This window comes from Hyla sarda, chromosome 3 (assembly GCF_029499605.1).
Source record: "Hyla sarda isolate aHylSar1 chromosome 3, aHylSar1.hap1, whole genome shotgun sequence".
NCBI classification, from domain to species: domain Eukaryota; kingdom Metazoa; phylum Chordata; class Amphibia; order Anura; family Hylidae; genus Hyla; species Hyla sarda.
Genome location: NC_079191.1, coordinates 278,269,399 through 278,294,381, shown reverse-complemented (window position 1 = coordinate 278,294,381; position 24,983 = coordinate 278,269,399). Strand labels below are relative to the sequence as shown.

At 45.2% G+C, this 24,983-nt stretch overlaps 1 protein-coding gene across 22 annotated transcripts in view; it reads right to left on the bottom strand.

Moving 5' to 3' along the window:
- Positions 1-24,983, bottom strand: part of SYTL3 (synaptotagmin like 3) — a 125,712-nt gene that overhangs the window by 32,169 nt on the left and 68,560 nt on the right. For 19 of the 22 annotated variants that reach the window (XM_056566702.1, XM_056566713.1, XM_056566715.1 and 16 more), the window contains 6 exons: positions 23,959-24,023; positions 16,846-16,909; positions 10,557-10,623; positions 10,176-10,248; positions 1,102-1,229; positions 349-486 (listed from right to left, as the gene is read on the bottom strand). In XM_056566702.1, coding sequence (XP_056422677.1) covers positions 349-486; positions 1,102-1,229; positions 10,176-10,248; positions 10,557-10,623; positions 16,846-16,909; positions 23,959-24,023 — 535 coding nt within the window. Of the gene's footprint in view, positions 1-348; positions 487-1,101; positions 1,230-10,175; positions 10,249-10,556; positions 10,624-16,845; positions 16,917-23,958; positions 24,024-24,983 lie in introns of all 22 variants that reach the window. The other 3 variants (XM_056566721.1, XM_056566720.1, XM_056566716.1) reach the window with 2 other exon arrangements.

Genomic DNA, 24,983 nt, shown 5'->3' with positions numbered 1-24,983 from the left:
AGCAGCTCTTTCTAACTTTTATATGAATTTGCTTGATCTATATTAGTTATCTACTTATTTTTGTTTATTTTTATTTTTGTTTACATTTTCCTATTTTTGAATGACATTTTGGTGGCTTCAGAACCAATTATCAGGTTTCTATAGAGTTATGGTCTTAACATACAATGGTCGTCTTGGAACTGATTAATATCGTAACTTGAGGGACCACTGTATTACAAAATAGATAACACATTAGCACCTTAACATGGAGGAATTAATGAGCATCAAATCAGTAATTGTTAAGTCTTACTGGATGAATTACGCAATAACACGGCATGTATTGGCTTTTTTCATAATTCTTATAAATACCCTTTTCAAACTGCCAAAGAACATTGGCTTGTTTGGATCTTCAATCTCCTTTGCCTCTTGACTTCCATAATTCCTGACTTCCTGGACTTCTGCTTTGGGTTTGTGAATAAGCTGCTGTAGACTTCTGGATTTTTCTAGCTGTGATAAAATATATAATATATTATAAAATGAATTTATAGTCATATGTAATGAATTTAAAGCGAACTGTTCAAGTTGTACATGCTGTCCTATCAGCTATGAGCACCATATTACTGAACAGGGGCAGATTCAGTGGGCAGCCAGTGACTGATAGCAACTTAGGTAAAACATTCACACATGAGTGTCAATCACTGAGTGACCCCGCCCACTGGACTACTGATGCTTGAGTCAGCAGGGATTTACAGCAACAAGCATAATGCTGTTACATTAGTGTTGTTGCTTCTGTTTATAATGGAAGCCGCAATGTTGTGCTGATTTGTCAAATTACAGATAATAGAAAGGTCTAATGACCTTATAACAGGGCTGTTGGATCCTGTTGAGATGTCCATTATTATTACAGTAAAAATAGCCCCGCAAGCAGCACTATTATTTCAAATAAAATATATGGGACACAGAGCCTCACCGAGATGTGAACAGAGCCGCAATGTCTCCCGCTTTATATCCTGCTTGCTGGGACAGAAGCATGTTTAATAACATGACAAGTTGCTTTTAATGGGCCAGAAATATACATGTTGCCTTTATGGTTTATTTCTCAATATGTCCTTTATCTTATACCTCACTAGCTATATGGATGGCAGTATCTGAATGACTTCTCCTTTCCTTTCTTATTCCATCTGCATTCTTCCCATAATCTGTGCTTAGGTGAAATTTATCAGTCATATCATTCTGCGACTTGGAAACTTCTAATGAAAAAAGAGAGAGATTAAATTGAATAAATGATTCACTTTAGCCAACAATGAAAATGAATACACAATAATGTACTAACCATTTTAAAGTTTACCGAATGTTAAAGGATTTTTCTTAGTTTCACACGAAAGTGCCCAGGGACAGGGAAAAAGCTAATCTTACCCCTCTGCTCACTCCCAGTCCAGAGCTACCACTGCTCTGAGGTTCTGTGTCATTTGCTCCGATGACAAGCCCAAATGCTCATTGTGTCACGATGCAGCCAATTGCTGGCCCTGTGGTGACATGCAAGAATGCACGTGACCACTGACATAAGTTACTGAGCGGGGGGGGGGGGGGTTTGAGTCTTGCCATTCACTGTCACTGGAAAATGTTGTGCACACTGCATGAAAAACCCTTTATATACTTTTGTCAATGAAAGAAAAAATATTGTAGGAGGGGTACCTTTATTGGCTTACCAAAAATATTATATCTGTAATCTTTAGGAGCACAAAGGCTCCTTTATCAGGCAAGTTTACAAATGAATGACTGAACAAAGAGCACACAATATTATTAGGGTATTCTGCCATTTTTTTTTTATTCATATCTTGCTGTGGCTGGGTTAAAGTAAAAAAAAAAAAAACTAGAAATATCTACCCCCAATTCCCCCGCTGGTCCCCTACAGCACCTGTTCAGCTCTGTCTGGTCCCTTTATCTCCTATTTCCTGCTTCTAAGATGGGAGCTCGGTCCGGACCTGGCGGCTCAGCCAATCACTGTCTGCAGTGGTGTCCTGTCTTGGACAGTGATTGGCTGAGTGGGCAGGTGCTGCTCTGAGCTCTTTTCTCAGAAGCAGGAGATTGGGTGTCCGGATGGAGCTGAACAAGGGGTAGGTATATATAGATTTTATTTCTATTTTAACCGGGTCCCAGCAAAATATGATTTGATAAATACTGAAATACCCCTCTAAGAAACATTGGCTCACATTTATCAGTCTGTCTGAGAACATAAATTGAGTGATTTTCCCACAGCAACCAATCACAGCTTAGGTTTCATATCTCTTGGGTTTCATATCTCCTATAAAATGAAAGCTGAACTGTGGTTGGTTGTTATCGGTAAATCACACCAGATACATCATTATGATAAGCCAATGCAATGCTGAGGTTTTGTTACAAATGGGAGGGCTATAGAGTTTATGACTTAGCAGAGATCTGGGCACAGTTTTATGTGGGGCATGAAATGTGTCCATGCAATGGCCATAAATTAATTCTGGTGGTAATCCATATGAGTGGCCATGAATAAGATGGAAAACCATGTATAGGACCAGGAACAAGATGGAGAGCTATGCTGGCAATCAGGATCAAGATGGGGCCAATCTGTGGACCATAGAGGAGAAAGTTGCCATACTGGGATCACAATAATATTGAAAGGCATGCTGGGGATTTGGAATGAAATGGACAGCCAGGATGTGTTGCCATGCTTGGGACAAGGAATAAGATAGGGTTTCATCCAGGGGACTAGAATCGAGATAGAAAGCCATATCGGGGATGAGAAATAAGATGGAAAGCCATGCAATGGGCTACGAATGAGATCGAGAGCCATGCTGGAGATCAGAAATAAAACTTGGATCAATGCTGGGGACCGGACTGAGATAGGGAGCAAAGCTGAGAACAAGGACTGAGATGGGAAGCCAGGCTGGGGACTAGGAATTAAATAGGAAGTCATGCTGGGGTATAGGAATAAGATGGGGAGCTATACTGGGGAACAGCAGTTGGATGAAAAGCCTTGCTTGGGATGGGAATGGCATGGGTAGTTGTGCTTTAGATCAAAAATAACATGAATAGCCATGAGAAGCCATGCTGGGGACAAGGAATGAGATCGGGAGTCATGCTGTGGACTAGCGAAAAATTGGGGAATTTTGCTGTGAACTAGGAATGAGATGGGAAACCAAGCTGGGGCCAGAAATAAAATGGGAAGCCATGTTGTGGATTAGGAGAAGGTGAGTCAGGAATGAAATTGGCAGTCTTGCTGGGGACGATGAAGAGGTGGGAGAGATGCTGGGGAAAAAGGAATGAAAGTGGAGTCATGCTGGGAACCAGTACAGGGTGGGCCATTTATATGGATACAACTTAATAAAATGGGAATGGTTGGTGATGTTAACTTCCTGTTTGTGGCACATTAGTATATGTGAGGGGAAAACTTTTCATGATGGGTGGTGACCATGGCGGCCATTTTGAAGTTGGCTATTTTGCATCCAACTTTTGTTTTTTAAATAGGAAGAGGGTCATGTGACACATCCAACTTATTGGGAATTTCACAAGAAAAACAATTATGTGCTTGGTTTTAACATAATTCTTTCATGAGTTATTTACAAGTTTCTGACCACTTATAAAATGTGTTCAATGTGCTGCCCATTGTGTTGGATTGTCAATGCAGCCCTCTTCTCCCACTCTTCACACACTGATAGCAACACTGCAGGAGAAATGCTAGCACAGGCTTCCAGTATCCGTAGTTTCAGGTGCTGCAGAATGGGCAAAACAAAAATTGGAACAGGACCCTCAGTTTACGCAGAAGATTTTGTTCAGTGATGAGGCAAACTTTTATGTAAATGGTGAAGTTAACAAACAAAACCACCGCTATTGGTCTGACACTAACCCACATTGGATAGATCCCTCCAAGACTGTTGGAACACAAAAATTGATGGTATGGTGTGGTATGTGGGCTACAGACATAGTGGGGCCATTCTTTATCAATGGAAACCTCAAGGCCACTGGATATGCGAAATTGCTACATGATAATGTGTTTCCCTCTTTATGCACTGAAGCTGGCATGTTCCCTGAGTTTTTCCAGCAAGATGGTGCACCACCACATTATGGGTGTCAGGTCCGAGCATTCCTAGATGAACAGTTTCCTGGAAAGTGGATTGGTCGTCGTGGGCCAGTTGAATGGCCCCTAAGGTATCCCGATCTTACCCCCTTAGACTTTTATCTTTGGGGTCATCTGAAGGCAATTGTCTATGCTGTGAAGATACGAGATGTGCAGCACCTGAAACTACGGATACTGGAAGCCTGTGCTAGCCTTTCTCCTGTGGTCTTGCTATCAGTGTGTGAAGAGTGGGAGAAGAGGGTTGTATTGACAATCCAACAAAATGGGCAGCACATTGAACACATTTTCGAAGTGAAGAGAAAAATAGGTATTGTGTAGCTCACAGATAAATTAGTCGAGGCTAGATGGGAAGTACTTACACCTAACAAAGTACAAATTGTGAATAGCTATAAGAAGAAAAAAGATACCATAAGCCTCTAGACTAATACCATAAGATGGTACATGATGAATGAATATATTAAATAGAACGGTACTTCACTTTAAAGATGAGAAAAAATGTATTATAAAATAATTTTGCAAGATAAGTATCATTAATAACAACCTCCTTACACAGGGCCCTTGTGGGGAGGTGATATAAAATATACAGAATAATAAAAGCAATAAAATCTTAATAAACCACTATATAATGTGATCTTCCGCTAGTCCGACATTTAATGCACCGGCATGGTTCGCTTCTCATACTATATATAAATTGCAGTCCGTGTCCATATGTGATGTACAGTTCAGATTATGGTAAAGGACACCATTTATAGTTACCAGCTCCTGCAGATAAGGATGGTTTGTGGTGTAAAGCCGTATAGCTGGACGTCCAGGAGGCAGATGGTATATACCGTAGAGGCTGCGTTACAGTGCTGGCATGCGCTACAGCGACTGGCCCGGTTGCCACAGGCCTATGGGAAGTTGCTTGTCTCGGAGGTAGATGGACCTGCTCTGAAGATGGAGGCAGCCTCGTGGAGAGACCCTCGGCGTCTGACGTCAGCCAGGTTAGTAAAGTTCGGCAAGGTGGAATGCTGGATTTGCAGGGTTTGCAGAGCTTAAAGGGATAGCACCCAAATATAGCTGGCCTTTAAAATGATGAAGCTGCGGTTATTGGATTGCGGCAATCATGCGGTAGTTTTTCTCTCCTCTAGACGCATTTCAGGGTACTTTAATAATGACCCTTTCCTCAGTAGAGATAGGATCATATCTCTACTGAGGAAAGGCTCGTCATTAAAGTACCTTGAAACGTCAGACGCCGAGGGGCGCTCCACGAGGCTGCGTCCATCTCCGGAGCAGGTCCATCTACCTCCGAGACAAGCAACTTCCCTTAGGCCTGTGGCAACCAGGCCAGTCGCAGCAATGCAGCCTCTACAATATATACCCTCTGCCTCCTGGATGTCCAGCTATACGGCTTTACACCACGAACCATCCTCATCTGCAGGAGCTGGTAACTATAAATGGTGTCCTTCACCATAATCTGAACTGTACATCACATATGGACATGGACTGCAATTTATATAGTATGAGAAGCGAACCATGCCAGTGCATTAAATGTCGGACTAGCGGAAGATCACATTATATAGTGGTTTATTAAGATTTTATTGCTTTTATTATTCGGTATATTTTATATCACCTCCCCACAAGGGCCCTGTGTAAGGAGGTTGTTATTAATGATACTTATCTTGCAAAATTATTTTATAATAAATGTTTTCTCATGTTTAAAGTGAAGAACAGTTCTATTTAATATATTCATTCATCATGTACCATCTTATGGTATTAGTCTAGAGGCTTATGGTATCTTTTTTCTTCTTATAACATTTTATAAGTGATCAGAAACTTGTAAATAACTCATGAAATAAATTAGTTACGTTAAAACCGGTGACATCATTGTTTTTCTTGTGAAATTCCCAATAAGTTTGATGTGTCACATGACCCACTTCCTATTGAAAAAACTAAACTTGGATTCAAAATGGCCAACTTCAAAATGGATGCCATGGTCACCACCCATCTTGAAAGGTTTCCCCCCCCCCCCCCCCTCACATATACTAATGGGCCACAAACAGGAAGTTATTATCACCAACCATTCCCCTTTTATTAAGGTGTATCCATATAAATGGCCCACCCTGTATTTTTAACACATGAAAAAATATACAGTCATGGCCGTTAATGTTGGCATTTCTCACAGAAAAGGATTGCAGTAACACATGTTTTGCTATACACATGTTTATTCCCTTTGTGTGTATTGGAACTTCCGTATTTTCCAGCGTATAAGACGACTGGGCATATAAGATGACCCCCAACTATTACAGTTAAAATATAGAGTTTGGAATATACTCACCGTATAAGACTACCCCTCTACCGCGATGTACGGTACCTTACCATTGTTCCCCCCACATTAGGTTGTCAGCATAGTTCACACACACTAGGTAGGCAGCATAGTTCTCCCTACATTAGGTTGTCAGCATAGTTCCCCCACATTTGGTTGGCAGTATTGTTCCCCCTACATTAGGATGTCAGCATAGTTCCCCCACATTAGGTTGTCAGCATAGTTCCCCCACATTTGGTTGGCAGTATTGTTCCCCCACATTAGGTTGTCAGCATAGTTCTCCCACATTAGGTTATCAGCATAGTTCCCCCACATTAGGTTGTCAGCACAGTTCCCCCACATTAGGTTATCAGTATAGTTCCCCCACATTAGGTTGTCAGCATTGTTCCCTCACATTAGGTTGGCAGTATAGTTCCCCCACATTAGGTTGGCAGCATAGTTCCCCCACATTAGGTTGGCAGTATAGTTCCCCCACATTAGGTGCAGTATAGTTCCCCCACATTAGGTTGGCAGCATAGTTCCCCCACATTAGGTAGGCAGTATAGTTCCCCCACATTAGGTTGGCTGTATAGTCCCCCCCCCCACATTAGGTTGCCAGTAAAGCTTCCCAAGATTAGGTTGGCAGTATAGTTCCCCCACATTAGGCTGGCAGTATACCCCCCACATTAGGTTGTAGTTCCCCCACATTAGGTAGGCAGTGGACCCCCACATTAGGTTGTAGTTCCCACACATTAGGTTGGCAGTATACCCCCACATTAGGTTGTAGTTCCCCCACATTAGGTAGGCAGTGGACCCCCACATTAGGTTGTAGTTCCCACACATTAGGTTGGCAGTATACCCCCACATTAGGTTGTAGTTCCCCCACAATAGGTTGGCAGTATACCAACACATTAGGTTGGCAATATAGTTCCCCCCACATTTGGTAGGCAGTGGACCCCACAGACATACAGCCTTCAGCCATACACAGTGTATGGCTGGAGGCTGTATGTCTGTGTACTGCAGTCGGTCCCGGGACGGGAGGAGCGGTGGTCAGAGCACCGAAGATGATGTGCCGCTGGTAACTTACCATGTGAGCGAATGCTTGCTGCTCGGTTCCGCTCTGCTGTTTCTATGGGCGCACGCACGGATGTCAGTTTTTAAAGTTAACGAAGGGCCGCAGAAAGGTAACCGGGACATCCTTGTGTCCTGAAAAGATCTTTTGGGACACAGGGATGTCCCTAATGTGACAGGAGAAATAAATCTCAGCCAGAACGCCTGGGGTATGCATAATCCATTCCCCGGGCGTCCCGGCCGACTGCAGCACCTGGCGTATAAGACGATCCCCGACGGTAAACCAAAAAAGGGAGGAAAAAAAGCAAATTGGACATTATGTCACACCAAACTCCAAAAATGGTCTGGACCATTTTTTATTGGCACCCTTTCAAAATTTAGGAAAAATAAGATTATTTCAAGCATGTGATGCTCCTTTAAACTCACCTGGGGCAAGTAACAGGTGTGGGCCATATAAAAATTCCACCTGAAAGCAGATATAAAGGAGAGAACTTCATTTAGTTTTTGTATTGTGCGTCTGTGTTTGCCACACTAAGCATGGACAACAGAAAGAGGAGAAGAGAACTGTCTGAGGACTTGAGAACCAAAATTGTGGAAAAATATCAACAATCTCAATGTTACAAGTCCATCTCTAGAGATCTAGATTTGCCTTGGACAGTTTGCAACATTATCAAGAAGTTTGAAACCCATGGGACTGTAGTTAATCTCCCTGAGTGTGGAGGGAGAAAAATATTGATGAAAGGTGTCAACGCAGGATAGTCCAGATGGTGGATAAGCAGCCCCAAACAAGTTCCAAAGATATTCAAGCTGTCCTGCAGGCTCAGGGAGCATCAATGTCAGCACGAACTATCCGTCAACATTTGAAGGAAATGAAACGCTATGGCAGGAGACCCAGGAGGACCCCACTGCTGACACAAATAAAAAAGCAAGACATTTCGCCAAAATGAACTTGAGTAAGCCAAAATCCCTCTGGGAAAACGACAGAGGGGACCAAAATAAAGCACCTCATTCTACTGTTTGCCGAAAACTGAATGAGGCCTACAAAGAAAAGAACACAGTACCTACAGTGAAATATGGTGGAGGTTCAATTATGTTTTGGGGTTGTTTTGCTGCCTCTGGCACTGGGTGCCTTGAATGTGTGCAAGGCATCCATGGCATCTGAGAATTATCAACCGATTTTGGGTCGCACTGTACAGTCCAGTGTCAGAAAACTGGGTTTGGGTCCGAGATCTTGGGTCTTCCAGCAGGACAATGAACCCAAACTTACATCAAAAAGCATGCAGAAATGGATGGCAACAAAGCGCTGGAGAGTTCTGAAGTGACCAGCAATGAGTCCAGATCTAAATCCCATTGAACACCTGTGGAGAGAATTTTAAATTGCTGTTGGGAAAAGGCGCCCTTCCTATAAGAGAAATCTGGAGCAGTTTGCAAAGGAAGAGTGGTCACACATTCTGGCTGAGAGGTGTAAGAAGCTTATTGATGGTTAAAGGGTACCTCTCATCAAATACATTTTTGATATATTTTAGATTAATGAATGTTGAATAACTTTCCAATAGCATGTTAATGAAAAATATGCTTCTTTCTATTGTATTTTTCCCGATCAGTCCTGTCAGCAAGCATTTCTGACTGGAGTCCTAAACACTCAGAGCTGCCAGCCTGCTTTGTTCACAGCCAAACAGGCTGTGAACAAAGCAGGCTGGCAGCTGAGTGTTCTCCTTTGTGAACAAAGCAGACTGGCAGCTCATAGTGTTTAGGACTCCAGCATGAGTCTGAAATGTTTGCTGCCAGGACTGGTAGGGAGACCCCTAGGGGTCATTTCTTCAAAGTGGAAAATTAAATAGAAAGAAGTATATTTTTTTAATAACATGCAATTGTAAAGTTATTCTGCATACATTAATCTATAATATATCAAAAGTTTTTTTGATGAGAGGTACCCTTTAAAGGAAAGCGACTGATTTCAGTTATTTTTTCTAAAGGATGTGCAACCAAATATTAAGTTAAGGGTGCCAATAATTTTGCCCAGCTCATTTTTGGAGTTTGGTGTGACTTATGTCCAATTTTCTTTTTTTCCTCCCTTTTTTGGTTTAGTTCCAATACACACAAAGGGAATAAACATGTGTATAGCAAAACATGTGTTACTGGAATCCTTTTCTGTGAGAAATACTTCACTTTCTAGAAAAATTTCAGGGGTGCCAACATTTACAGCCATGACTGTATAATTTTTGCCTATTTTATTATTATTTATAATTATGTTTGTGCTGTACATATTTTCTAACTCTATTAGACACCTTAAAAAGGAATGTGTCAACTGTAGGTTATGCTCAAAACTGAAGCGTCAAAGAGCCTGTGCTGCATCTTCTCTGTTCCACACCCCTTCCTGTACTGACTGGTTGATGTGCATGGCTCAGTGCCGGAAGAGGGCCCTGTATGTCTACCAATTCAGGTAAGGAGAGGTGGGAAACAGAGGAGGCTAAGCACAGCCTCTTTGACACTTCAGCTCTGGGTGTAATTTACAGCTGACATATTCCCTTTAACCACCATTCTGTTTACTTGTGTCATTGAGAGGACCAACCACCAAAAAGAACACGTTTTTGTGTAAATATGGGTCATCGGCATAAAAAAGTTTCATTGTGTATGAATCATTGATCCCTGAACCATAATATTCTATTTGGGTACAGACTGCATAAAGGACACCTCGTATTTTGAATAGTGTATACCTGGACTTACTTTTTACTTGGGTTGTGAGGGACAGGAAGATATTTTCCACAGATTTATTAAAGCCTTTTGATTTAGTGAGCTCCTAAAAACAGAACTGAGTTTAGACACTTGTCCTTTTTCAATTTACATGACACTATCGAAGCTACAAAGAGATAGAAAAATAGGAGTTATGACTTGGAACACGGAGACAAGTCATGGTACATTATGACTTATTCACAATATGTACATATAGCTTGCCATTAATGTCAAGATTATATCGCCTAACATACCACATTCAGTAAATAGTTTGTTGTGGTCAAAGATGAGAACAAGTAAAAGGAAAGTGCAATGTGATTGACAGCTATGGGCAATTGGTTATGATAACTCATGACCTAAAATGTTGTACTTTACCATGAAGTTTAGCACAGGATTCACTTCAGAGAAAGGAGGTGGAGTAGGTGGAACAATGGAGATCTTACTAAAACATGAAATGAAGTAGAAAATACAATGTAAAAAATTAGCATTGACATTTTTATTTATTTTGATCATTACAGTATCTACCCTACTAAGACATTTACAAAGAAAATGAGCTTCATATTGAAAATCTTTAGTTTACTACCTAAACACTGTCCACCTCATTTACAGCAGTTATCTGCAATGAGAGGAATGAACTGTTATTTTTAATTGTAATGATCTTGATAGATTTTTGTATATACAGTGATCCCTCAACTTACAATGGCCTCAACCTACAATAGTTTCAACATACAATGGTCTTTTCTGGATCATTGTAACTTGAAACCAGACTCAACATACAATGCTACGGACAGTCCAGATCTGTGAATCATGTCAATGGCAGGAAGATTTGACCAATCAGAATGGAAATTTACACCTGTACTACTGAAGTGCATGCACTGACTGGTGTCTGGTAGCGCCCCCTACAGTACAGGGAGGTATTACATGTTCTGTATTACTCTTTACCTGTCCCAGGGTTACCTGCTCCTTTGGACACCAGGTAAGGGCGGCTACATTTTGAGTGTACTGTACAGGACCCTGAAGAAGATCCTGTCTCTATATAGACCAGTCTTTCCCAACCAGCGTGCCGCCAGCTGTTGCAAAGGCTGTCCAGGCATGCTGGGAGTTGTAGTTTTGCAACAGCTGGAGGCGCCCTTGATGGGAAACACTGACAGACAGTGATTTACAGGTTCCAGCAGATCTTTCTTACTTTTATATGTAAGGATTTGCTTTATCTGTATTAGTTATCTACTTATTTCTATTTAATCCTCACTTTTTCCTATTTTTGGATGACATTTTGGGCTTCAGAACCAATTACCAGGTTTCCATAGAGTTATGGTCTCAACATACAATGGTTTCAACATACAATGGTCATCCTGGAACCAATTAATATTGTAACTTGAGGGACTACTGTATAGAACTCTCTTTGCTTGAAAGCTTGGTAAAGAATTACTTATACTAAAGGTGGCATTACATACATAGATCAAGAGTACAATTTGTCAATTATGGAAAACAAGCATGGCGTGACTTTTAGCTAGAGACGCCCTGAGCAAGTTTCTTCTGGAAAAACTTTGAAATGCATTTGGGTAACATCCACATTAATGCTATGAACCACCTACCTGAACAGTGTTGCAGATCAAGTCCATCTCTTTATGGCAATGCTATTCGCTAATGGCAATAGAAAATTTGTCCAGTTACCCATAACAACCTATCAGCTTGCTTCATTCATTTTTAAAGAGACCTCTGAAAAATGAAAGAAGCGATCTGATTGGTTGCTATGGGCAACTGGGCAATTTTTTCTCTGCTCAGGTATTGATAAATCTCCCCCAATGTCCATGAATGGTTTACTGCTACCATCTGGTGCCAGATACTACATGACACCCAAAGTGGTCTTGTAAAGTGAATGCCCAGATTTATCATCTAATTTTATTTTGTCACAAAATGCTCCACAAGTTGGTATATCTTGGGAGCAATGTGTCGCATCTTCATCTAAAAACATTTATTATGTATTTAGCCACAAGTGGACATTCCTTTGTCGAGGGGAGGGGATTAGTAAAGAGGCATGGCCTAAAATGTGACATCCTGCACCAAGATGCACCAACCCTTAGGCACAGATTTTTTAAGCCAACCTCAAGTTGGCATTAAAGGGGTTATCCAGGAAAACATTTTTTTATATATATCAACTGGCTCCAGAAAGTTAAACAGATTTCTAAATTACTTCTATTAAAAAATATTAATCCTTTCAGTACTTATGAGCTTCTAAAGTTAAGGTTGTTCTTTTCTGTATAAGTGCTCTCTGATGACACGTGTCTCGGGAACCGCACAGTTTAGAAGAGGTTTGCCATGGGGATTTGCTTCTAAACTGGGTGGTTCCCGAGACACGTGTCATCAGAGAGCACTTAAAGGGGTTGTGCGCTGCCCTGCAGTTCGGGGCTCCGCTCACAGCGTCCGGAAGTTCATTACTCCGAACGCTGTGTGCGGGCTTCCGTGCTCGCAGCCGCCCGGCCCCTTCGTGATGTCTCGCCCGCCCCTTCGTGACGTCACGCCAGCCCCATCTACTAAAGTCTATGGGAAGGGGGCGTGACAGTGGTCGCGCCCCCTTCACCTTGAATTTCGTTGAGGGGGCGGGTGAGACGTCACGAGGGGGCGGGCGAGACATCACGAAGGGGCCGGGCGTGATGTCACGCCCGGCGGCTGCGAAAACGGAAGCCCGCACACAGCGTTCGGAGTAATGAGCTCCGAACTGTCACGATTCGGCAGGCTGGAGGTGGATCCTCTGTGCCAGAGAGGGATTGGCGTGGACCGTGTCGGTGGACCGGTTCTAAGTTGCCACTGGTATTCACCAGAGCCCGCCGCAAAGCGGGATGGTCTTGCAGCAGCGGTAGCAACCAGGTCGTATCCACTGGCAACGGCTCAACCTCTCTGACTGCTGAGATAAGCGCGGTACAAGGGAGTAGACAAGAGCAAGGTCAGACGTAGCAGAAGGTCGGGGCAGGCTGCAAGGTTCGTAGTCAATGGTGATAGCAGAAGGTCAGGAACACAGTAGTGGTAACACAGAGTAGCTTTCTCTAGGCACAAGGCAACAAGATCCGACCAGGGAGTGCAGGGGAAGTGAGGTATAAGTAGGGAGTGCACAGGTGGAAACTAATCAGGGTGATTGGGCCAGGCACCAATCATTGGTGCACTGGCCCTTTAAAACTCAGAGAGCTGGCGCACGCGCGCCCTAGAGAGCGGAGCCGCGCGCGCCAGAGCATGACAGCCAGGGACCGGGACAGGTGAGTGACTTGGGATGCGATTCGCGAGCGGGCGCGTCCCGCTATGCGAATCGCATCCCCGCCGGCAATGTCAGTGCAGCGCTCCCGGTCAGCGGGTCTGACCGGGGCGCTGCAGGGAGAGAAACGCCGCAAGTGCTTTGGGGAGGAGCAGGGACCCAGAGCGCTCGGCGTAACACGAACAGCAGGGCAGCGCACAATCCTTTTAACTTCAGAAGCTCATAAGTACTGAAAGGATTAAGCTTTTTTAATAGAAGTAATCTACAAATCTGTTTAACTTTCTGGAGCCAGTTGATATATATAAAAAAAGTTTTTCCCTGGATGACCCCTTTAAGGTTAGACAGATCTACAAGAGAAACTAGACAGTCTAAGCAGCGGCAGTAAATTTAATAAACAGCCTGAGCCACTTTGATACATTTCCCCTTCCTTAGACTGTCTTGTTCTAGACTATGCTGTCTAGCTCTTAAACATTTCTGATAATCTGGGCCAATGTTTCGACATGTTAAAGCTGTTTTAATGACATAAGGAATCTACACAATATTAGGCAGGTAATTTTAAGAGGACCTGTGGCCTCTAACAAAAAAAACAACTGGGCGTTTTTATTTCTTCTAGGGCTCTCCCCTTTCCTAATGCTGTTGGCCTTAGCCTTAATATGCTATTGAGAACTGTAACAGCCAAAGAGGTGGCGTTCACCTAATGCAGTACATTTAGGTTAAACTAAACTGCAATTATATTAGAACCACCTGGCACAAGAACGAGGTGTCCTGTAGAATTTGGCACCGAGATATTAGCCACAGGCTAGACTTTGTGAGGCCTTAGGCGAAACTTGATCATGAGGCCCCTACCCCTGTGAATTAAAGAGAAATGCGGTGCATACAGTGTATGCATTGGCGCTCTTACAAGAAGCATGATGAAATCTTTTTAAGGGTTAGGGTAATAATAGTAGCATCCTTCAGGTAGTAGTAATAGTAGCCCTCTTTAGGTGGTGAAAACATCAACAGCCCTGTTTTAGGTAGTGAAAACAGCAGTAGACCCCTTTTAGATAGTGAAAACAGCAGGAGCCCCCTCTAGGTAGTGAAAACAGCAGCAGCTACCTCTAAGTGGTTAAGATACTCAGCTGGCTCCCGTGGTCTGCAGCATGGCCTCCTCTTCCCTCTTTAGCCACAGGTCTGTGCTCCGGCACATGATGAACTAGAGCGCAAAGGAAGGATGCCTGGGCCTCTTGCGGCTGTCTGCATATCGCAGGCAGCCACAAGAGAGAATGACAGGGTGGGGAGTCAACAGCTCTTCGCTCTGTCAATCAGCAGAGTGCTGCATTTAACTGAAGGCGCATCTGTAAGACGTGCTAATAGTTAAATGAGTCCAGGACTAAAAGGCGGCAATGTATGCATCGCCACTCCCTCAGGGGGGAGAGTTAAGCTCCTGCAAAGCCCCCTCAAGTGCGAGGCCTTAGGCGACCGCCTAACTCGCCTAAGGAGAACCGCCTCTTATGTTACCAGTAGATACTTTAAATCATACCTGTCATTTCAGGATTTCTGCTCTGCAGGCTTCAGCTATAATTTTCAGTTCTACAGGAGCTGATGGGCCTAATGTCTATGCTTTCTGCTATACACTGAACACACACAGAAGAGGATAACTTGCACTTCTATGTCTCTGTGCACAACCTAAACAGCTGCTGCAGCCTGGAAAGCATGATAAAGACCAGGGGGTGATATGTCCTACTGATATGTCCTACTTACAGACATGTCTCTGTATGCTGTCTCTCTGCAGCCTATTTATGTTCTCAGGCACATCCCCCTCCCATCTTCATCCTCTATAGATTTGTATTGCTTGTAATGTAATCACTGACTGAGCTACAAGACAAACTCTGAGAAGATGCAGGACAAAACTTAGCTGATTTTCAGGTTTAAAGACAGTCTATTTTTGTGTAATAAGATATATTACAAAGATTCTTATATTTGCTAGTACCTCAATGGATCAGACTTTTTCTTCCAACACATCTTAAAAGAGCTCCTGCCAGCTTGCCTTTTTATTGAACTACAAGGCTTTTTTGTGCTATTACTATTTTATAGATTCTTTGTCCAGCCACCACAATAACATCACTGTCAATGGTTTAATGTTCTGACCGAACAGTGTACATTGTTTCTACTAAAATTTTTGTTGTCAGATTTATTTTTGAAGAGTACCTGTCATTAAGATGATATGTTTTTTTTTCTCCCTAATGATTAACCCCTAATACTAACCACCCTTGCTTTTATTTATTTTTTATATACATTTTTTTTCACCTTTATTGTGGCCCCTTTCTTCTGCTTAGGCAATCCTGAGGGGCGTTCCCCGGCAGGCACAACCTCATCTGAAGCCTGCTGGCAGAATATCCGCCCTCACTATTCTATGCTGCGCTCATACTAGGGAGTGCAGCATAGAAGAATCAAGCCACCGTGGCAGGCTGCTTCTCCATCCCCTCCTCTCTGTATGTGTAACACAGAGAGGAGGGAGAGAGGAGCCGGGACAGCAGTGGCAGGAGCTCACACAGTATATTTGCCAGGGGCAGGTTAGGTGGTGTCGACTGCTGGGGATGGCCTCCAGGGACCCAGCGGCTTTATTGTGTGGCAGCCCAGCTCATGTACACAGCGCTCACTCTCTGCCTGTTTGATTGACAGGGCAGAGGATAAGTGCTGTGCTGAGAACATGTCCCACCCGAACTTCCTGAGTTTGGACTCTGCCAGGCCAGCAGGAGTCCAAACTGCTGTGGCTGGGAGACCAGGAATGCAACGGGACCTGAGAGGGAACCCCTTGGTGGCCAAAACTTTAAACACATTTTAAATAAAAAAATATTACTTACTTATAAGTAGTAAATTGAAAAGTTAATTAATTAAATAAAAGCTACAACATATTAAAAAAAATCTTCATGACAGTGCCCTTTTAAAGGTCTTTATATACTCATTGCAGAAAACATATATAGTTAGCTACGTCTGACACTCTGTTATCTACACTCTGTGCAATTATCATAACAGGTGCGAACATTCCTTTGTCTGCGCAGGGTTAGGTATAGTGGTGGGGGTGCTCAATCCTATATCGCACATAACACTGCATCCAATGATATATACATAAAGGAAGTATAGCACTCACCACACTGCTTCTTCCATGCTATTTTTTTTTTTTTTACAAACGTAGACATCTTAACAGGATAAAAATGCAGGAAAGTGCTTCCCGCAAGCATGAATGCAGACGACAGGACTCTCCGGCTGGAGGGTATGACGGCTGTTTGTAGGTCAGTGCCTACTTTGTGGTCTGACAAAGTAGGCACTGACCTGCGAAACAGCAGTCACTCCCTCCAGCTGTGAGAGTCCCGGCATCTGCATGCATGCTTGTATGAAGACGTTTCCTGCATTTTTATCTTTACATAAAGTACTCACCTCATCTTCTGATAGGATCTCAAGAGCTTTGAGCCAACTGTTTCATGTTTTCCTGTAAGACAAACTTTAAACTTTTTTTTACTTGAAACAATAATGTAATATACTGGATACAATAATACTTTATATAATAATATACGGGAAAAGAATAAAAATGAAATAATTTCACTCAATTTTACTTACCAAAATGTCACAATTGTAAATCTAAAAATGTATATAGCAAGGGGTTTTGTTAGTTTGGGTAATGCTAGTCTTTGGGGGAATGTTAGGCATGAATTACACATGCATTTTTGGAAATGAAAGTAGAGCTGTAATCGGTTGCTCTCTGACACATTTTTTGTCTCTGACAGGTTGATAAGTGTTAAGCCTAATTGGCTTTATTTGTGGGAGTGGCGTGGGGTATATAATCACCCCTCTCCCACATCTGGGGGCGTGTGTTACGTTGGCGGTAGTTCTCTAGTAGTCTACCGTGTTAGTGCATACGTCCCCCCCCCCCCCGGAGTGTCGTTGGTAGTGTGTAACGGTTCTATCCCCCGTCCTCGCAGACGTTGGTTAGATAAGTGCCAGTGTGGCTCTATGTTGTTCAGCCCGGGTTCGTAGTGCCGGAGCAGGCTCACCCCCAGCTGGGTCGCTTGCCTCCTCGCGCTCCCCCAGGTTTTTGGTACCTTGTTTTCTTGCATGTTTCCCCTTCCCGTGTTCCCCCGCCGCTCACCTGGCCCGCCCGGTTCCCGGTCCCGAGGGAGTGGAACTGCGCCTGCTGCCGGGCTCGGGGATCCCGTCCCACGCTCCAGATTGCGGCGCGGGGCTGCGGGGGGCGGGGTCCCCATTCGCCCCGGCGGTCGGCGTCGCTTCCGGTTACTCCTTCCCACAATCCAGAGGGCAAGAGTACGCGTGCTCGCCGGGCCCGGGGCCCGCTCCCCACTCCGGCCGGCGCCGCGAGACGGCCGGGGGGGCGGGGCTTCGCGGCCCGGCGGCCCGCGTCATCACCCGGCGCCGCGTCGCCACGGGGGAGGGGGGGCCCTGCTCTCTGGGCCGGGGGGGGGCTCCGTTCCTGCACCCAGCTCTGCGGCGACACGGGCTGCGGGGGCGGGGCCCCGCCGTTGAGGAGGGCAGCCCACTCCCCGGAGTCACACCAATCCCTGTCATGGGGGCCGGCCGGGACGTTCGCAGGGTGCCATCCCACAGCCGGGTCCGGGCGCTCTCCCCCCTTTTTTTGCTGGCTCCCGGCGTGCTTAGGCATGGTCGGGTGCCGCGAGGGGGGGAGGCGTCCGGGGTCCGGGCTGTCGGGCCGTAAGCATCAGCATCACCCAGGTTCGGCCACCATGCCACACCTGCCCCCCCCCACCCCCCTCCCCCCCCCTCCCTTCTCAAAAGAAATAAATAAATAAATAAACAGAGGGGGCACCAAGAAGAAGAAGGGGGGAACCAGCCCTATGGCCAGGCACATGCTGTCCCTCAACATTAATGACTCTAGTATTTGTCTTACCCTTCAGGTTCCACTGTCGTTCCTAAGCCCCACAAGTGGCTTCGCCTTTCAGCTTTCAGCTCGAGGTATATAAAAAAAAAAATATATATATATACTGATTTCACTTCTTCTCACATAGCCATCAGTTCTCACTTCTGCACGACATTCAATCATTTTGGCCAACACATTTCACGCACTGGACCCGCCGCTGACGCGGCCCAGGGCCTCGGGCGGCCGACACCCCTGTTCAGCCTGGGCCGTTCGCGTCAGTGGGGGCCTTGGTGTAGCCCGTTGTTCCTGACTTGCTTTAGCACAACGCAACTCGACACACACGAACACTGGGTCATCCGTTAACTGACACACCCCAAAAAAAAAAAAATGGGGAAACTCATTTTAGCCCACCACGTCACGCACTCATCACGTCAGGCACTCAGCTGCCACCCATTTTCACTTATTTGTTGTCTGTCTCTGTGTATCCCCTCAGCCGTGAGCCGGGTCGTGCCTATTCAGGCTCCCTCTATTCCCACAACTCAGGATACAGCAGGTCAGTGTTATAAGATAGCAGCCAGAGCTGTTCAGGTACCATCCCTGTTCTCACTAGCATCCAACTTTGTCTACCGGCACCCGTTACTGGCCCGGACAGGTTCCGACGCAGCATGTCGCAACCCTCTGACATTGAGGACACCCTCTCCGTCCCCGAGACCCCAGCAAGAGCTTCGGACCGGGGTAGCGTGTCCTCCTACCGTACCTGGACAATCCCCAAACTGATGCAGGAACTCAGGAGGAGGGGCACCCCCTTTCCGGCCTCAGCCAAGAAAGGGGAGCTGTTCAACCTGCTGGGCACAGACCGGGCCCCCCCGGCGAGGCAGGCAGCAGCATCGGACCAAGCGTCCAGTGCTTCACTTTCACAGCTCCACACCATGATGAGCCAGGTGCTCACATCAGTGTCCGGGCTACAGGATAGACTAGAGGACATGGAACGCGCCAGGGTCACGGACACAGCCCCAGGCCCCGCTGTTCCTGTTGCTTCTACCTCTCAGGCTCCGCCTTCAGGTATGCTTCAGCCTCCCCCGAATGTTACACCCGCACACTTTATCCCGGCAGCAATTAAAAAAGACATTCTGGAGGGCAAGAATGTCAACTTGGCTCTTCTGCTGATAGCCACCACGGACATCAATGACACCAAAACCGTTGCCTGTGGCGATCTCGCTGTCACCTTCAAAAGCAAAGATGCCAGGCTTAACAGGAAACTAACAATTAACGAGTTTGTCATAGCCTTTGGGCTATATAGAGACGTCATTTGCTCAGTTAGTCCCAGTCGCAGGGAGGAACTTGATTTGTACCTCCACAAGATCGCACAAATGGCGTACAAACACGGAGGGTCCACTTTCTACGAGTACCACAAATCTTTTGCTGCTAAGGCAGCTGCTTCTTTCGAGCAATTCAATTACACGACCAACTGGGGAGCCGTTGACACTGAACTTTACTGCGAGCATTTCGCAGGTCTAAAAGCCCCCTCCTGCAACTGATGCGGGGTCACTGCACACACCACTAATTGGTGCCCCCTGAGCAAAGATCAGGCGGATACAAGCACCAACAGGAGCCAAAATATCTCCATAGGCCCCAGTCAGAGGAACTCTCCTGCTCTAGACAGGCTAGGTAGGCCGGTCAGGTTTTTGGGCAAGACTCAGATATGTAACAATTTCAACCTCTCTGCATGCACCTACAGCAACTGCAAGCTTCTCCATGTGTGTTTTCTCTGTTTCCGGGCCCACCCCAGCTCCATCTGTTCTCAAAAAGGCAACCAGGCGTGACTTGGCGTGGTGCGGGTTGACGCCCTGGCCCGCATTCTAGCCAGCCACCCTGATCCCTGCTGGGTCAGATGGTTAGTTGGGGGGTTTCGCGAAGGCTTTCACACAGGGTTGGTCGCGTTGCCTCAAAGCACGCATGAATGCCTTAACCTACAGTCAGCACTCGCTGAACCCACGGTAGTGTCAGAACTAATACAAACCGAACTTCTGAAAGGCTTTATGATCGGCCCCTTTGATGTACCCCCTTTTTCTTTCTGGAGGGTTAGTCCGTTGGGGCTAGCCACTGGGAAGTTTTCTAATAAAAGAAGGTTAATCTATGACCTCTCCGCGCCTTACTCTTCTAACATCCCTAGCATCAATGCACTGATCCCTTCCGATCAGTTCAGTATGAAATATTCCACTATTGATCAAGCCATACAGGCCATACTACAGCTGGGCAGGGGCACGTGGCTCTCCAAAGCTGACATTACCGACGCCTTCAAACTTCTCCCCATCAAGCAAGACCTGTGGCAGTGGCATGGCGTAAAATGGGCAGGCAAGTATTACTTTGCCACTAAACTCACCTTTGGAGCCAAAAGTAGCCCCTGGCTTTTTGATCAACTAGCCACGGCCTTACACTGGGCCTTACAACATGTCTCCAACTGTCACTACACTATCCACTATCTGGACGACTTCCTGTTGCTGGAACACCCTGGTCACAGTCCCTCCAATCTCAGGTCACTGCTGAGGCTGTTCAAGGAAGTTGGGGTCCCAATCGCACCCCATAAGACCGAAGGCCCGTCCACTCAGCTCACCTTCCTAGGCATCATCTTAGACACAGAGGAAATGCAAGCCAGGCTTCCCCAGGAGAAACTGGCTAGGATCCGTGAGGTTATCCAAAAAATTACAAAGTGCCACACAGTATCCAGGGTGGAGCTCCAAAGCCTCCTAGGCATGATGGCCTTTGCGATGAGGATCATTCCGCAAGGTAGGTCATTCATATCCAGACTCCTGGACTTACTTCCTTCAGTTTCCGGGCAGAGGCATGTCATTCGAATTGACAGCGAGGCAATGTCAGACCTGGCCATGTGGGGTCACTTCCTGAATAACTGGAACGGAATCTCGCTCTTTGTCCCCGCAGCCACGGAAAGATCCCCCTCCGTGGTTTCTGACGCCTCAGCCGTCGGTTTTGCCGCTCTCCATGGCGCACACTGGCTGGCCAGTCCTTGGCCACAGGACATACTGCTTATCCCGAATTTTCACGAAACTTCGGCCTTATTCGAGATCTATCCAATAGTAGCAGCCGCTGCCGTATGGGGTGATTCGTGGGTCAACTCCACTGTCCGCTTCAGATGCGATAACATGGCCACAGTAGACATCTTAAGGAAAGGGCGTTCTAAGTCCCCGCATATCATGCGTTTTGTCAGGAAATTTGTCTTGATCGCTCTTCAGCACAATTTTCACTTTTGTGTTGAGCACATTGAGGGTACTAAAAACACAGCAGCTGATGCTCTGTCACGAGGTAACATGAAGCTGTTCTTTCAGGTACACCCAGAAGCAGACATCGTCGGGGTCCCAGTTCCCTCAACACAGTCTCTCCAGATGGACTAACAGACTTCATCACGGTGGCAAATTCTTTAATCAGACAGTCCCTTGCACCCAGCACCAAACGGGCGTATGACGCAGCTCTAGCCTCTTTTCCACGTTCATGCACAAACAAGGTCTCCCTGCCACAATTTCGGTTTGTTCCTCTCTTGCTTATGTCGGTTTCTGCCATTCTTCTCTTCACCTCTCCCACAACACCATCAAGCTTCACTTAGCAGGGTTACAACACCATAGATCCTTCTCACATCCCAACGCACTTTCTGTACTGTCCACTAACCCTATTAAGGCGGCACTCAAAGGCATCCTTGTCCTGTCACGTCCCAAACCACCCTCCCGTGCACCAGTCACTGGCGACCTTTTCCGATCCATGTCCTCACTCCTGGACACTCACCCGTTTGGTCCCAGACTCAGCACTGTCATCAAAGCAGCGATCTACTTGGTTGAGGCCGGGGGAGTTCACACGCTGCGGTCGAAGGTCACGGGGTCCTCTCCTGAGCCAACTATCACCGCACGGGGCAGGGTTTGCACTCACTCTGTCTTCCACCAAAACCTGTAGATGGGGAGCCACCATACGCTATTTTCCCACTTTTCACCAATGGTGTCCGGTCCTGGCCCTCACACAACTCCTTTCCACGTTCCCTGGACAGCCAGCGGAAAGCCCTCTTCTGCCGGTCAATGGGTCAGCACTCTCCTCTTCACAGTTCACCAAACACGTGCGGTCCCTTGTCAGAGTCCTGGGACACGAGCCTAGTGGCATTTCAGGTCACTGGTTTAGGATCGGAGCAGCCTCTGCAGCGTCTAAACACAATGCCCCTGCACACGTTATCAAGAAGTTGGGGCGCTGGAATTCTGGCTGCTTCGAGCGCTACGTCCCTGACCCGTCCATCGAGATGGCGGGGGTGTTTAAAGTGTTGGCTCTGTAAATTCAAATAAAACTCAGTTGTACCCTACCTTCGACTCTTTGCCCTCTATCAGGCATACCCACGGTCGCGGTAATTGGGCACACCTCATCCACTAGTTTTCCCTCTTAGGTCCTCTAGATGGTCTCCTGTTTCCAGGTCGGTAAGTACGGTCAGTATTATACAATTTGTACAGGTCCAACTCTAGGCTCTTGGAGCCATGACCACAAGTGTTAAGCCTAATTGGCTTTATTTGTGGGAGTGGCGTGGGGTATATAATCACCCCTCTCCCACATCTGGGGGCGTGTGTTACGTTGGCGTCACCCACCCAGCCCTCCCTCATTTCTCATAATTCCCATTAGGGTATGCCCTCTATCAGGCATACCCACAGTCGCGGTAATTGGGCACACCTCATCCGCTAGTTTTCCCTCTTAGGTCCTCTAGATGGTCTCCTGTTTCCAGGTCGGTAAGTACGGTCAGTATTATACAATTTGTACAGGTGCCACTCTAGGCTCTTGGAGCCATGACCACAACTCACTGTCTGGCTGCTGATGGCACCATCAGCAGCCACACAGTGAGTTAACCACACGTGTTTTATATATTATTTTGATGTACTGACTGGCCATTGGTTATGATGTATTATATAAGGTCCGATGACTGAGCATGTCGTCACTCCCGGACGAAGGTCAGCGTGCCGAAACGCGCGTTGAAGTGGCGGCATCCCGGTCCCTGCAGTGTCTCTGTGATTGTTTTAATCCTGTTGTGGGTATTTTGTAACATTCATTTTTGTAATATTATGCACTTTACTGCTGGTGTTTAGGTATCTGTACCTACCAGCATACAGCACCTTACTTAAATTGCACTTTGCATTTTTTATACCGTATATTTAGTAAGCTGCTTTTATATTGGTTGGTGTCTGTATTTATGCATATTGGTTGATCAGTAGTTTATGTGCAATACCCCTACACTACCACTCTTGCCGCAGGGTATCCGGTTTTGCCGCTTTTTGTGATGTATTGTTTTCCTCTTTATGTGTGTATCTAGTTTTAGTGCATACCAATAAAATTTCTTTATTTTATCTTTGTATAAGTGACTCTTTGGGCTTCTTTTGCTCTTTTTGTTTTGGAGTCACATTAATGGGTTAAATACTATTAGGAAGGGTGTTAAAGTAGGTTATTTGTTATTCTTTACCACACGCTTACTATCTTCCTGTATTTGTCTGTCTTTTGTTATAATTTTAGAATTCTATCAAATATAATATTATAAAGTCACTACTGGCATTTAGAAGTTTCCCAATAAACAGTATCTCAAGACCTGTATTAATGCTATGCAAGATATAATTTAGAAGGAATATTACCTGCAGATGGAAATTTTTTATCTCTTTCTTCATAGAACCATTCGCCAGTCTTTATTTTAACTTCCCTGTTACATATAGGGAAAACATGATGAATATTATTGTTATTAGAATACTTAATTGCTAAGTCACCATACTAATCATAGACATTACACTGCCCCCATCTCGAACGAGGGTTACATTTTACTAATGTGGATGCTCTTATGCATGCCTTGTGCATACCTGTTTTACCTAATATGCCTAAAATTTAAGTCTAGTTTTAGTCAGTTGCATAAACTGTTATAGTTTTAGTTATCATAACTTACTTTTTATTTAGTTTTAGCCACTGATAAAGTGCTGTTGACTAAATCTATGACGAAAATGATTTGTCGACGAAATTAACACCAATCCACAATAACAAATTCTGCAATGTTTGTACAGAGACACAGGTATACAATTAAAATCAATAGGATGCGGTTTGTTTGCAGATTTTCTGTGGATTTCAGTCTGTATTCAGTGACAAAATATGTCTGAAATATGAGATGTGAGAACATATTGGTATATTCCTTATGATGCTCTAAAAGGAAAGGTCTGAAAATGTGATGATGTTAATGGTACTGTAGCTTAACGTAATTGTGAGACATTCTGTACTTTGTTACAGTATGTGAAATATCTGGTACGGACAGAGCAGACCACACCGTTTGCAGAAGTCTTCTTGAACAATTTTGATTGTAAACAATGATTTGTAAGTTATTTAAAAAAATCTTTAGCCTTCCAGTACTTATCAGTTGCGGTATACTACAGAGGAAGTTGTGTAGTTCTTTCCAGTCTGACCACAGTGCTCTCTGTTGCCACCTCAGTCCGTGTCATAAACTGTGCATAGTAGAAGCATAATTCCCATAGAAAATCTCTCCTACTCTGGACAGTTCCTGACATGGACAGAGGTGTCAACAGAGAGCACGGTGGTCAGACTGGAAAGAACTAAACAACTTCCTCTGTAATATACGTCAGCTGATAAGTACTGGAACTGTGGTGTCCCGGTACAGGAC